This window comes from Megalops cyprinoides, chromosome 17, assembly GCF_013368585.1.
Source record: "Megalops cyprinoides isolate fMegCyp1 chromosome 17, fMegCyp1.pri, whole genome shotgun sequence".
NCBI classification, from domain to species: domain Eukaryota; kingdom Metazoa; phylum Chordata; class Actinopteri; order Elopiformes; family Megalopidae; genus Megalops; species Megalops cyprinoides.
Window position 1 is genome coordinate 10,861,207 of NC_050599.1, and position 15,120 is coordinate 10,876,326.

A 15,120-nucleotide genomic window follows, 5' to 3' on the forward strand; every position below is an offset into this window, starting at 1 on the left:
ACAGGAGCCGTGTTATTTTACGGAACTGTGTAGGTACCGTAAAGCTTGTAACACCGACTCATTTTCATATTTTTGGATGAGGTCCAATGGCCTTTTTGCTGCATGGAGTTTACGAAGCTAGAAACAGTATATCCAGTGTACCAGCACAGACAATGAAAGCCATAAATCTGTGAGAGTAGACGCATCATCAGTTTGAAAATGGACTAGAGTGACTTATCTTTATCTTAATATGTATACAAATTCAAAGATCTACGTTTATATGTACATCTTGGCACGTAGCAAATGCTCTTGACAGCGTGCTTTAATGTGCATCACCTCTAAACAATCTAGACTTGACGAGTGTGTACATGCATCAATATGTAAATGCAATGGAAGATACTTCATGATTAGACTATCTCACAGAAAAGGCTACAATATACCCTGTAGCAAAGCTTCGAAACACAGTGAAACTGCAAAAAAGGGGAAGGATATTCTTGGATAGAGGAGTTTGTAAGGGTAGTGCTCCCTTTTCGTGTTTACCTCCTGGTTTTTGTAATCTGCGTAATCATTCTAATATAATAACTGTCATATCACAAGTTGTCATTATAGTTACTACAAGAGCAATATGTAAAAATCAGTAAAGTAAACAGTAAAATCTCAGTTCCTCTCATGGGCTAAATGAAGGCTGAACCCAGGGAGACAGTATATAAGTTTCAGACCAAAAAAATAGTTTCAAGTCAATAGGTGACCTATTTGTATTTTTATTTCTTCTGCAGCAGTAACATCCAGTGGTTATCAAAAACGAACACAAGACATTGAGATATCATTGTATTTATTATATTACTTCTTATAAAATTATTCATTATATTATTGCTTTGCAGACTCCATTTTCAGGTCCAATTACACAGGTAAGCATTGGGAAAAAAAAGAGTAAGAAAACATGAAGCTTCAAAAAACTACACACCAGAAATTGACGCAGATGTGGAACAGAGAGGAATAATATAGCTGTCCCAGCACTCAGGTGCTCAGGCTTCACCTGCACCAAGAGCCACATTTACCATGCTGCTCAAGAGATCGCTCTTTTCTTCCACTTACCAAAAATAACTAATCATTATCTATATAACTCTAATTCAGTATGAGTGTACACAATTGGATGTGTTACTGCAGCATTTCAAGTTCAAGTACCTTGCTTAGTGGTACAACAACATTATATTCCACCAGGGATTCAAACTTATCACATTTTTGTCATAAGCTCAGGTCCCTAACCACTGAGCCACACTGCCACACACATTTGAATTTACTTTTATAGTAACAAGATTCAAATCATAATATGCTCAGACTCAAAGGAACAGCAGGAACCAATAACCACTCAACACCAGTAATATTTATGTCACTTACTTTATCCTTTGTGCATTACTGAATCAATGCTGAATAATTTACTGTTATGCACAATTATGAGAAAGACTGGAAAGCAGATATGATTACTAATAAAAAATTAGTTCCAAGTGTTTCCTACAACTAGCCAAAGGTATCCCACAAAAATGTCAAAGACATCAATGAAATGAAATATTTTCAAACTTACAATTTAGGAAATTAGTTAACTAATGTATAAAATGTAGTATTACAGGTGAGACTGTTATTTTTCTTCCAAAAGACTTGCAAAGGCAATGTATTTCTTAGGTTTCTTCAAAAACTGATTGACACACAGTGTCACACACTGTTCTTTGAACAATGTATATAATGCTATTTAACATAAGCAAAAAAGTAATGATCAAATGAATAACTCAAGAAGAAGGGTTACAGGGATAGATTTTAGCTGAATGTTTAGAGTGCAATAATTATCTGAATACATTCATTTTCAATTCAGTTTGCCATGCACCTATGAGATTATTGCCTAAATATAATAAGCCTCAACTCTGTGGAAGCCTAAAAAGGCAAATATGTGAGAGCTGGCCTTTAAATTATAAAGAGCAAACAAAGATTCTTTCAGATCATAATTTTATTATATCAACAGCATCATGTTTGATATACTCCAACCAAAAAAAACCTGTCCATCAACATGGCCACCAACTTATCAGGGCCACTGTTGCTCCCCCACTGAAAATATGTATTTGCTTGTTTAATCTGACAACTATCATTAAGTCATCACTGGTACATTTGTCACTCAAATCTGTGAGTCAGGGGTACTGACTCACTCAGAGTCAGTACCCCTGCAAGCCAGAATATTGTTTGGAGATTATTTAAATTACATGCACACATGCTTTCCCAATCTGAGAAAAAAAACAGCTTCAGATCAGTGGCATTTGAGTCCTAGAACACACCCTACTCTCCTTTGCATGAAAAAAGGAGGGGCTTTTTTATGTACAATGTAATAAGACCCCCATATATGCATACACAAAGCTATATCGGGCATCCTTTAATTCAGATATGAGTCAGATGTCTCATAAACATGCATGTAAACCCAGGCACAAGTCCACAGCCAGCCTCTTAATGAGTCCACAGCTTTGGGATCAGGTGCATGTTTCCTGGAACGCCCGGATCACACTCTCGTAAGCGGGAGGAGGTGTCTGTGTGGCATGGAAGCCCCGCAGGCTACTGTTAGACCAGAAGGAGTCCGGACGAGGTGGGGTTGCCACGTTGGCTGTGGAGCCATTGGTGGGCGTGCGGGGCAAGGTGGTCTGGCTGCCCTCTTCTGCCTCGCGTGCGATCTGGCTGCATTGCAGCAGTGGGTGGAAGGTGGACGCCCGGAAGCTGGACTTGCGGCCCAGCGGGTCGGCCTGCTCCAGGGAGGCCTGGCGGTGGAAGCTGAAGGCGGCGCTGGCCAGGCTGTTGTTGCTGCGGCGGTCATAGCTGCTGCTGCGGTTGAAGGCGGAGCGGTTGTGCAGGAGGCTGTGGGAGGTGGTGCGGGACTGCCGCGGGGGCCGGCGGGTGATGTTGGCTGTGGCCCTTCGCCTTGACATCCAGGTCAGGATGACGTAGATGAGAGCCCCAATCAGGAGGCCCACCACCATTGATAAGCAGAAGGCTAAAATCAAGCCATCTGGGAAAAAGGCACCAGAGCATTCAGTTTAAGGTAATTCGGTTATAGCAAAGCCAGGGACTAAAAAGTGTGTCTACCAGCATTTGCTTGTTGAATAAAAATATCATATAATATAATCAAATACGTCTAACAACATTTACTCCAACTGCCAATGCATGGTTTCGAAGTTCCTTCTACCAAATCCATTGTAATTTTTCATTTTCAATACCAAAGAAAATATGTTTTCTTTCCAGGAATTTAATGTTGTGTATACTGTATAACAATATAACAACAATTTTACATTTCCTTTGGACATCAAATCCAGTATGGTCATAAAAACCTAATACATGAGTTACTAAACCAAACATTTTAATTGCAAGCAATGCCATTACCAGATCAATAACCTTGAATTTACTTTCTAGAATTATTTTGTATAATTGTACAATTTTATAGAAATCAGCACGACTATTTGAGTTTTTGTCTTTCCTCTTGACTTATTTTTGCCAGCTCTGCACTCGACAAAGGATCATATTCTGTCTGGTATTTTCCTGTCATATTTGAAAGACAGACCATAAGCTTAACTTAAAGGAAAAAGGGAACTGATATCACTTCATAAAAATAGCACTTGTGACTAAGAGACCTTCATGCAAAGAAAGTATTGCAACAATGTGTGAATTTTAAAAGAAACAATTGAACCTAAGTTATCCAGTGCCAAGCTAGTAAAGCCTTATTTATCTCACTGTAATATTAATAAACCTGCTCTACTACCTCTACGATTTGTGTCTATTTCTAAAGTGAAAAAATGGAAACGTCTGGAGTCAGTGGTCATCTGGAAATGAGATTTGGAGCGTTTGTGGAAAAACACATCCACAGAAAAATACTGTGTTGTCATAGATTAGACACACATTAGACACACAGACGCTCATTATTCCTGCTTGACATTGTACATATTCTTCTAAGAAATCAGAGAAAAGTTCAGTTTTACTTGAAAGTATTTTCAGTAGTTTGATTTTTCCATCTCTTACTGATCTCCGTATGTAGAAAATGCTGGTGCCAACAGGAAGCCATAAGCCAAAAGCAGCTGGAAAATCTTACCGATGTCATACTGCTTTAGAATCTCCGATATGGAATCCGTCTGATTGTCAGCCATAACTCCCGCACACATAAGAAAGGAGAAGAAAGGTGGCGTATTTCACATCTAGACAATCGCTGTGGCTGCAGAGTGCACAGAAGCATACAGTATGCTTTCCAAGTCAGGCTGCTGTTTTTTGTTTGTGGAAACGGAAACTTCACTGTCACGTTTCCTGCTTTTCTACTTAAATTAGCCACCGCGGCCTTATCTGTGAGCGACAGCATTCCTGGGGAACGTAATTGTTTCCTCTCCCCATCATTTCCCCAGATTTAATTAATAAGGAACAATGCTGCCGTGCTTTCGTCACCGAGAGTCACCAGGCCACTTGAGTTTCACTTGAGAAAGGCAAACATTTTGGGGTTACCTCCTTTTTCACACGCCATTTACTGAGATGCCTTTCCAAAAGACCACTACTGTCTATTTAAATTTGAAACTGTGGTTAATAAATAGGACATTAAGTGACAACCCGACAAATGTATCATTACTGCAGTGTTTAAAAGGAAGTAATAACACATAACCACACAAGTAAATACTACATGTCCAAATGAACATCTCTATTTCCAGTTATTTTTTATTTGTTTGCTTGTTTTTTTATTTTGCAACAGGGTTCACATAAAATACAACAAGATGGCAACATTTGGTCCAAAACCACCCTTGACCTCACTCTTTCCAAAGCCACTGCCAGTGCTGTCTGTGCCATCCTCGTCCTTATTCTGTGTGAGACCTCCAGTGAAAACAGCAACCTTGATAAGAAGCCCAGTGGACAGTGGGACTCTCACAATCTGCAGAAACACACACACAAATTCTTTCCACCGGCAGGGAACAGCCTTAGCCAGGACTTCCTGTCATTGTTGCTTTCTCTCCCCTAGAACCACCCCTAAGAACAGTCCACCCCTAGACCATCCTTTGGTGAATATTGTATTTCAAATAGTGGAGCAGTGAAATGGGCCGTCTGCTTACAGGTTGTTTTACTCTTAGGTGTTGGGCCAAGAAAAATTTGCATGGAATCAGATCTGATGGTTTTTGTAATCCAGCCAGTATGACTGATTGCTACTGGTCTGGAATAATTCAAGGAGGAAATTCTGCAGTACAATAAGAACAAAAATGTTACAGTCTCCTCCCAACCAAACAAAAGCAAACAGCAGTATAACATAAATCAAAAATAAATGACAGGATGTATATATGCCATAGTAACTAAACTGAGTTTCTATTTCCCCCCCTTTCTTCTCTATAGCCATTCAAAATAAGGCTGGAATACACATTTATCTGTCTGTTTGCCTGTCTGCATGGCAGTTTGAAATATAACTATAATCTCAAATGCACTCTTTCACTAAATCAGTTAATTTACTGGATTCACTGACATAAAACATTAGTATAGGAACAAGATTAAGAATGTGCCTTGGGACTAGGACAGCTTTGGTGTACCGATTAAACTGTCATTTTCACCATTTTGGTGAATCTCTGGTAGGCTACCTACCGCCGACACGCAGCCAGCTAGACAATCCTTCTGAGCAAGTGAGGGACGCTACCGATTCCAGGGCTCCTTAGCCGTAGCCAAAACACAGCTATTTAATATAAGGGTGGAATTCCAGTTGAGCGCAGTTTCCAGCAATACGGTCGCCAAGCCAGAATCGCTTTCAATAACAGAGCGGTAGATGGCGGTCTTGCACAACATGAATTTAGAAAAGGCCTCTGCTGCCGCAGCAGATACGGGGGATTGGTGTTAGGGTTTATCATCTGTTCACATGTACTGTGCACATAGGCTATTCCATACCTTGGGATCTTAAAGTGAATACAATTTTAATGTAGGTCTATATTGGTCTTGAGGCATGATGACGGATTGCAACACCTATGTGTCGCAAGATCTTTGAAAACATTTACAGCACAAAACCTAGCTGCATTTAAAACCAATTCAGTTTTGAAACTGCCTCACCCTCGTCTGATTTCAGGCTGAGTTTGGTGAGGGCTGACCTTGTCGATTGACTGAACAGCGAAAAAAGAAATTGAGAAAGATTACACAATAGCGGTGACAGAGAGGATAGCGATTACATCGCCGAAAAGACTTTTGGCCAAATCCTTTGAATGCGAGTTATATGAGCTCGATTTTGGCGTAGGGGACTGGGTGTCCTTTCCTCATGAGCTCCTTTCACTCCGTGATACTGATATCACCAGTGGACATTTCAGTCCAACCCCATCTTCCTCTCTCGTTCTTAACAGTAACGGTCATCCAGAGGCTTGCCCCATATATGCATGAGTCAGATGACCTGTTCTCACGTTCTCCGAGACCTCATTCAAAACATAACCCACGAAGGGACTGACTCACACAAGGCTTCTGAGCAACTATCTGTGTGTGGCTACCATGAACCTGCCTCTTTGGTTTGACACAACCGAAAAATACTGTGGCACAGACACTTCTGTACACAATTCATGATTTATTCCAACACTGTATTATGCACTTGCCTTCTTGTAAAATTATATTAAAATTACAAGATACTCTCAATAGTAACGTCACTTGTAATACCGCTGTTTATGCTTAAAACCAAATATCGTCTGCAATACATTTGACTCCCAAATGAAATGCTGAATTATTTGTGCCCGAAGAATGCCGCTTTTGCTCTGGTGACGCATGGGGTAATAACATGCACACAGGGTGCGCTTTGTAAAACATTCCAATGGCTAAACCATTCAGCAGTCTGCGGGAGCTCAGGTTACACTGACTTGAAATCCCCATTCTGAAGGCGATGAACTTTTATTTTTCCGCCTTTTCTGCTAATGGTTGTTCGCTGGGGCCGGCGTAAGGGGAAGACTGGAGACTCCTCCTAGTGAGGAAGCCGATGACCCGTAAGTCTGTTGTTGGACGATGTTCAGCTCACTATACAGAGCATTCATTTACAATTTAAAATAGACATATTCCTATATATTAGGTGCATTAGTCCACAATTGCACAAACTAATCAAGTTATTTACCAAATGAAACGACAGCAATTGGATACACAGTTGGTTTACCGGGTTTCCCTTGGCAACAAAAGTCGCAAACCAGTGGACTTTTCTGCAAGTTAAGCACGCTGGTCACTAATCATCAGGCTTGTGTTGGTAAGGATTTTCGGATGTTTTTCTCCTCTCTGTTATGTAGAGATTGATTATTACATCGAAAATAAGAAGTTATGCAGTTTTCCCAGTTCTTGGATACAACGGATATAGGCTAATAGCCACAGCTATTTGATGTAATCGCCTGACGGCAATGCACCTGCATTTTGGTTAACTTTTAATGCATGTAACAGGCCTACAGCTTAAATGGACTGCTGTTACAGCAATGCCAGACGAACTATTAATAGCGATTAGGATTCAGATGTGGTTGGTGTTTTTCCATTCAAGAGTCAAATGTTGATTGTAATATATATTCAGTCTAAACAGGATAAACGACAATGATGGCAAAATGGCCTAAATCCTTATCGAACATGATGATATAGCCTGCATTCTACCAAAGTTCATTAACCATTCAGAATAGCCTCAGTGCTGCAATTGGTTCCTTCCCCGACTAACGGCCAAGATTGCTTAATGTGCTCCACGAGTGAGATCGTAAACAGATTTTAGTAGTAATCCCGTTGTTTACCTAAAATAATCGACAAACTAATGATTGCTAATTTTATAATTGTTGTAGTAGCCTAGATGACAATGATGATGATGCTTTTTAGTTTAACAAGAAATACGTTATCAGGCGAGCACAATAAACACCATCTGTAGTTTTTCATATAAGAGACATAACAAGGACGTCAAGGACTGCACGGTATAAAGATTTTTCACTACCGGAGTTTGCTTCTCCACAGACATTTATAAGCACAAACGGTATAAACGTATTATCTGTGAGAGTGAAAGGATCCATCTAATGCATTGAGAAATGTGATGAAAACCCACTGTCATGTCAAGTTCCCTCACATTTTAAGACTATATCGATTTGTTATACAAACACCAACACAAATGCATGTAAACAGAATGCTTGTAAACAGTATTATCAGGGCTTGGGTGCGTATGTAGATAGTTATGGGAGGGTGGGGGCGGGGGGGGGGGTGCACTGATTAGAAGAACTGACTTAAAAATATGGACATTTCTGCTAATCAACTGACTTTTATGGTACGTTTTAAGTTGGACGATATCTTAGCACATGCCACAGAGAGCACTGCAAAACATAAATCTAAAATTATTTCAATTTTTTCAATTATAAAATTATGTCAGTTATAACAGGGGAGATATAAGAATGACTGAATTCATTTCACTTGTGTGGATTACCATTACTCATTACAGCATTTATGCATTCTTAAATCGTTAAGTATGTTTTGGATCCACCTTCTATCCTTTCTCTGTTTCGTAAAGTGCTTACTTTGCTTGCATTACAACAGCTAATTAGATGGTGAGCTTTTATCAGTTTGAAAGTAGGACTCTTACGGATCTGAACTGATGTGAATCCATCTCCTTCCAGTTCTCACACAGCTGCTGAGATCAGGAAGGGCAAGAGAAGAGAGCTGCCATTGGCCGAAGCACGACTGGGAGCTACATGAGAGCCGCTCTCTGATTGGATGTCAAGTTATATCTGCAAGGGAGAGTGACTGCGAGAGAGAGAGAGAGAGAGAGAGTGAGAGAGTGAGAGAGAGAGACTGAAACAGGGATGCCTTCTACAGGGAAGTAGTGCAGACTCTCTGCGGTCTGCAGCAGCTTCTACTGTGATATGAGTCTTGGGCTGATACAAGGTTGCACAGCTCTGGAGAATCACCATGGCATCGCCCCTGTCTTTTGGCAGGTCCCCCAGGGACATTGCCAATGTGATGCAGAGACTGCAAGGTAAGTGTTTACCTAGCTGTTCTCATGGCATTGCTCATTTTCAGATCGTGAGAAGCTCACCTAGCCTGGAGGTATTTTTAAACACAGAAGTAAAGTGCTTTGTATCTCATGAAGAGCTATAACTGGTATCATTTCATTTAGCTTGATGTATTTTTCTGTTTTATCATAGTCTTATTTACATGGGTTTGAGAGTTAAATATTCAGTTTAAGTTAGCTTAAGGTAAACCTCCAGTGCTGTAAAAAGTCATAGCACCTCAAGTGAACTGAGAGCATTGTACAGGACTGCAGCAGGTACATAAGCCCCACCTTTGCTCACACAGAATGTCAGCATGGCAGTGTCCTGGGTCTAAAACACTTTCACATCAATACTCAGAGAGATGAAGGCCTGAAGGTCGGTCTGGGTCTGGCTTATGTTACAGTCAATGATGAAGGATTCGCGCTGGCTTGGGTGCCCTTGCCTTGCTGCTCTCTTTCAGATGAGGTGTCCTCAGGCTGTGATGCGCAGTCCTGCTTGGTTTGGTGTCTGCTCTTTTCCTGCGTGTGTCTCGGTGTGTGTGTGTGTGTGTGTGTGTATGCACTTCTCAGACAGGGGGCTGTCTGGTTGCAATGAGACAGGTTACCCTGCATTTTGAATGTAGGGGTGGAAGACATAGAAGGCAGGGGCACATACTTCATTCATTCAACATATTTGTCCCCTGCCTACGTAAGGTTTGCTTCAGTATGCGGTTCATGTATAATGGCAACATAATTACAGTGCAAAGCAGTGTACCAGTGGTGATGTATGCACCAGCTGTCTTAGAGGGATCTTATCCTCATGTTAAATGCTTTCTTTGCAATTTTAACTACAGATCTAGGAATCTTTTGACTATAATTTGGATATCGGCTTCACATATGTGTCACATTAGCTGTTTAACTGCAGCTATAATGGGTTATTCCGTGGGACTGTGCTGATACGTCTTACAAGGGCTGTGCATTCGGTGCTGTTAATGCTGTTTCCCTCTGATGGGGCAGTAAACTCTGGTGTAGGTTCCAGTTTTTGTGCAATATTTGACTGGATCAGTGGTGGTAGTTTCATCAGTAAGTTACTGAAATGCAAACATGTGCTTTTATTTTGTGAACTACAGGTGTCCAGGTGGATTGTAGGTCACAGACAGTGGGCGGGGCAGCCAGTAGTAAATCTAATCCTCTGAAAAGCTGACCAGGTGCAGATGCATTCTCTCTCGTGTCATCAGTGCTGAGTCTCTCATCTGCTTAGCCTGAAGAGTAACTGCTCCAACCGCACACAAGCCAATGGACATTTACAAGTAGTGCTCACTTGCAAAAAATCTGTGGGCAAATTTAATTCAGATACGGCAACCTTTGAACGTTTGAATCTTTAACAAATATTCTAGTGGTAACGTGATTGCTTACTCACAACACGACAATGTTATGTTCATTTGTGTTCAAAAATATGGCTGTAATGTATTGGTTGGAAGAGCTGTGCTGTGTGTTGACTGCCAGTGAGGTGGACTGGTTGAATAACTGGATTTGTAAATGGATTTGTAAAGGCCCTGGATGGGGGACATGGCTTCAGTAAATGTGTCCAGCTGGATAATATATATAAAAAATTCTTAGCTGACTTTTTAGCTGTTGCCCCCATAGCTAACAAAAGTAATGATATGGTAGGTCTGTGTGTTTTCTTGAGGGTATACACATGCCAGAGTGTGTAGTATATAGCATTGTGAATGGAAAGGTCTGTGTTATCTACAGCAATATGACATTATCTACCACAGTATAGTGGAGCAGCTAATTCATATCTTTCTACATGGAGAGCGGTTCTCACAGTGAATGTACAGATTCGGAGCTCCAGTTCCTGCCCAGTCTCTGCGGCAAAATATTAAGTCACTCTCATATTGTTGTCAGGAGCAGATTGATTGTTTGGCAAGCAAAGCCGACCGATGCTGGAGCTGAATTCATGAGCGCCCTGGCTTTTCTCTGCAGCAGTGAGGAGGGAGGTGGCACATTGGCTGGTGGGGGGAAACCACATTTCTCCACACCAGGCCTTTGCGCCATGCCTTGTTGTGTGGTGCAGGTCCCTCTGCCTCAGCCTCTGTCTCAGTCTGAAGCTCATATACTTCTGTCTTCCCCCCAGGGTCCTGCATCTTTCAGCTAATTCAATCTAAATGTCCGAGGAGGAGGTGTATTTCAAGAAAGGGCTGTGTTGTTGCCATGGCCTAGATAACACCTAATTTAAAAAGAAACACTTAATTCTAATGTGATTTACAAGAGGCACTGTTCTAAAAATGGTTGTGGAGAAAGAATACTACACTGTGCGTTGTGTGTCCTTTGACATACATTGTGCGCATGTCTGTAATGTTCTGCCTTAACCATGAATGCATGTAGTAAGTACGTTGACTTCTTGTCAGGTCCCCCTGACAAGGTTTGATTTTGTGGTTGCTTTGTCAGAGGGAAGTGTTGTGAGATGAGTCTTCTTTACTTGCTTTGGTAACCATGGAGCACCAAGCTGCATCTCAGCTGTAAAAAGCATCTTGTGATTATTGACATTTGGTTCCTAAGAGAGCCTGGGTTTTGTTTCCACCAATTGTTTGAACGTCTACATTACCGTCCGCTTCGGTATGTTGCTTTGAGTGGGGTCAATCAATCAGTGGCTACTGATTGTGGACTGAAGCAATAAGGTGCTCATTTGGTCTTATTTACTGGCCTCACGTTTCACAATGCAGGCTTTACTCTTTTCTCTTCTTCTTAAGAAGAATTGCTTGCATTCTTCACTCCAGTGGCATTGAGCTTACCTAGAAAAACTAATAACAATGTGATAGCAATACTTTGTGTTGCATCTCAACCTTTATAGTTGCAGTAGCACAGTACTCTAGTAAGATGTGGTGTATGAGAAGCCGTCAGGTTGGCAATGCATTGTTTTGGCTACAGACTTGAAATATGAAGTATTCATGAAAACAGCTATTGCCTGATGGTAGAGAAGAACAGTGATGAAAACAAAATAAAGAAAAACAATGAGTCCCAGAAATTCCTATGTACCTTGGATGGTAAGAATGCCATGAAAGTAAGTGAGAGGTCCTGCTTGCTTGAGGGCATTTGGTAGAATTCTGGCAGTCATGGCCACATTGTTTTGGAAATTAATCTACTCTGGTATGAACACCCTACTGGTTGATGACCTAGGACCCTGTGGACCCTGTGAGAGATTTAATAGTTAAGCAGAGGCTGGGGAGGAATGGGGATGGGGAGGAAGGGGGATGTGGGGGGGGGTTATTGCAGAAACACAGTTCTAGCAGGCCTGTGGGGTCCTTATGCAGTAGTAATTTAAGAAATTTCATAATTGACCCATAAAGGTTTGAAGTCTTTTCCTATTTAGGGCTCTCAGTGTACACATCCCAGAATCATTATATATAATTGTACTGTTGATCACAATCAAAGCATTTATTATAGATGTCAACCTTTATTGATATTGATCCACTGTCCTGCTCTACAGAATTCTGTCAGTTAGTGTGCTACTGTACAAAAGTAATTGTGTGCCTTGTAGTGAACAGTTTGCAGATGGCTTTGGAATTATAAAAATGTATTAAATGATAAATAACAGAATAATGTGAGGGAATTTTAGCTGCATTCGTTTAATGAGATACTTGTCATTGTTAACTGTTTCCTTTTTGTTTTACAAGACAGGTCTTACCGCAGTGGCTAAGAATATATAAAATAAAGGAAGCTACTTGATGGGCACCTTCATGTTTCTGGAGTCTGTTGTGAGCCAACTCATGGTTACCATCTGGCCCCAAATTAGAATAGTGTTTCAGTATAGAATTACAAACTGCAAAGTATACAGCCTACGCAACAAATTCATATCAGTCATTAATATTTAATCATGTCTGTAGTTTCCTCACCACGCTTTTGAAAGTGTCAGCTTTTGTGTGGCCCATGTTGCTATGGTAACCGTTTTGAAACAGAGGCAGCTGCCCGCCGTAGCAGTACTCCTGACAAAGTTCCTGTTTCCTGCCTTCTTAAAGGGAAAGTGTTTCCTTTAGAGCTTTTAGTCTGTTTTTTTTGTCAGTTCTTCATTCATCTTGCTCCTCAAAGGCTTATTGCTTACCTATGCACCTTTAATAATCCTAAATTGAAACTTGGTGGTTGCATATGTACTCAGTAATTTGTCTCATTTTTCATTTTTCCATGACAATCTATTGATGTTCTAAATGGAACCTTGTTCAAGCAGTGAAGAAAGTGAACAGGTGAGAGGCTTCGCTCTCTCCTGCTTAAACATGCATCATTTTTTTGTGAAGAGATTTAAAGATTGAAGTTTGAATTAAACATCTCTGTCTAAGAGTGAACACAGCTACCCTGTGTACTTATTTTTTTCCCTTTACTAAAAGAAGGGAGAGCAACCTGCTGATGCTGATGGCAGTTTTGATTTAGGCATTTCAACGAAATTAAATAGACATTCCATACACTGAAGGGGAGCACTGTGTGATATGCTGATGTTAGCATTAGTGAGGTAATATGTCCATTAATTATGCATTCTGTATTCACCTTTTTATTCTATTCTTATGTTTGTCTCCATTATGCAACCTTGTTTTTTGTAATCACCAATTATATACTAGGCTCATTCCACCAGGACAACTTCCTTCACTGTGACAATTTTCACAGGGGCACATTCACATGAGACAAATGCAATCCTCCAATCCATTGCAGTCAGCCAATGGCTATTTTTCACACTACAAGTCACACGGTGTACCACAGTGAATTGGAGGATATGTGGTAATCAACTGATATAATCCGAGAATCTCACAGGCACCTAATGAATCCTCCCTGAACGCAAGAGTGGGACAAGGATACCCTGGCTGAGTGGAGACGATTTGTTCCACCTCTCTGAGACCCCTGTCATTGTTGGTGAATCTGGGTCGCAGCATTCAGTCTGTACGCGGAGCGAACGCCGTGCTGACTGAGCCACTCTGGACCACAGCTGTCCTGGCCCTAATAGTTCTTATCTATTTGGCCAACATCCTCATTCTGGATGACTCAGCCCATCTGAAGGTACAGATAAAAACCTACTGTAGGATTTATATATATTTCTAAATCTGTTTTGTTTTTTTTTTCACCTCCCAAAAGGGACACACACGTGCTGCCCTGCTACCTCAATATCTGACGTGTGATTACACAGACTGAGGGATTTCATAATATTAACGTTTACTGTATGAATGCAATGCATGAATGTATGCATGCTTTTCGGAAGCGCAAAGAAACATGCACTTGTTTGAAATTAAGTCTTATTTCCTTTATTTACAATTTATAAGAGAAGCATCAAGGCCATCAGACTAAATGTAACATGAAACTCTTGTTTTCATTGAAGTGGGAGTCAGAAGATATATTGGTTATAACACTATCTTGTGCACAAACATCAAGGCACTGCTCAGCTGAGTAATACATTTTCTTGTGACTGTAAAATGGATAGACTGAGAGGTTTCTTTTCATTACCTGTTTGCTTCACAACAACCTTTTTACCGTGGAAGCAAAGAAGGAAACAGCTTGTTACACAGAACAAATATTTTTAACTGTTGATGTTGTCTTGGCAACGTTTTGGGTATGCACAATCTTGCTTGCTTATCTCCTTATAGATAACTTCATGTTCACATTTATATTTGACAGTCCTACTGCTGTACCAAATTGGTGTACATGATTAACCAAACATTAACATAAGAAACATTCAGAAATACAGGAAATATATCAGACATGCACCTGTGAAATTTATGACTAACTTCAAATAAAATTAATTGAAATGCAGAATAGATTCGATTATCTCCCTTGAAAGGGACAGTGTACAACACTGAAACCGTGTTTTTTTCCATAATTGCATATTCCCAAAATAGTGGACATGGTTATAAATTCCCCTGAAGCTCAATTTAGTTACTTTTACATTGGTAACAAGTGACTGCAGGCAGAAGGACGGTGCTCAATTTTGCAATTAATTTGGTAGTTTTACAAGTAAACAGTGTTGTGGCGCTAGCAGCAATTAGGGACACCATATGGTTTGAACAACAAGTCTGCTTTGAAGGTCCCCCAGCCTGAACTTCTCCATATGTTTTGGAATTTGTCTCTAGCATTTTAAGAGGCCTTCATTGTTTTCCTGCAACAAGGAAAATGATGGCCAAGCC

At 40.6% G+C, this 15,120-nt stretch overlaps 1 protein-coding gene across 1 annotated transcript; it reads right to left on the reverse strand.

The window, feature by feature from the left end:
- Positions 1 to 1,785: 1,785 nt before the first annotated feature.
- Positions 1,786 to 4,220, reverse strand: myct1a (myc target 1a). The gene is made up of 2 exons (XM_036550432.1): positions 4,094 to 4,220; positions 1,786 to 3,019 (listed from the first exon to the last, which is right to left on the reverse strand). The coding sequence occupies exons 1-2, from the start codon at positions 4,161 to 4,163 to the stop codon at positions 2,490 to 2,492; spliced, it is 600 nt and encodes a 199-aa protein (XP_036406325.1). The 5' UTR covers positions 4,164 to 4,220; the 3' UTR covers positions 1,786 to 2,489.
- Positions 4,221 to 15,120: the final 10,900 nt, after the last annotated feature.

Bases quoted from the DNA above. Each gene is read 5' to 3' on its own strand.
- myct1a (XM_036550432.1), bottom strand. From the start codon at position 4,163: ATGTGTGCGGGAGTTATGGCTGACAATCAGACGGATTCCATATCGGAG. The intron at 3,020-4,093 runs GTAAGATTTTCC...CCTTTTTCCCAG, and splicing joins TCTAAAGCAGTATGACATCG to ATGGCTTGATTTTAGCCTTC.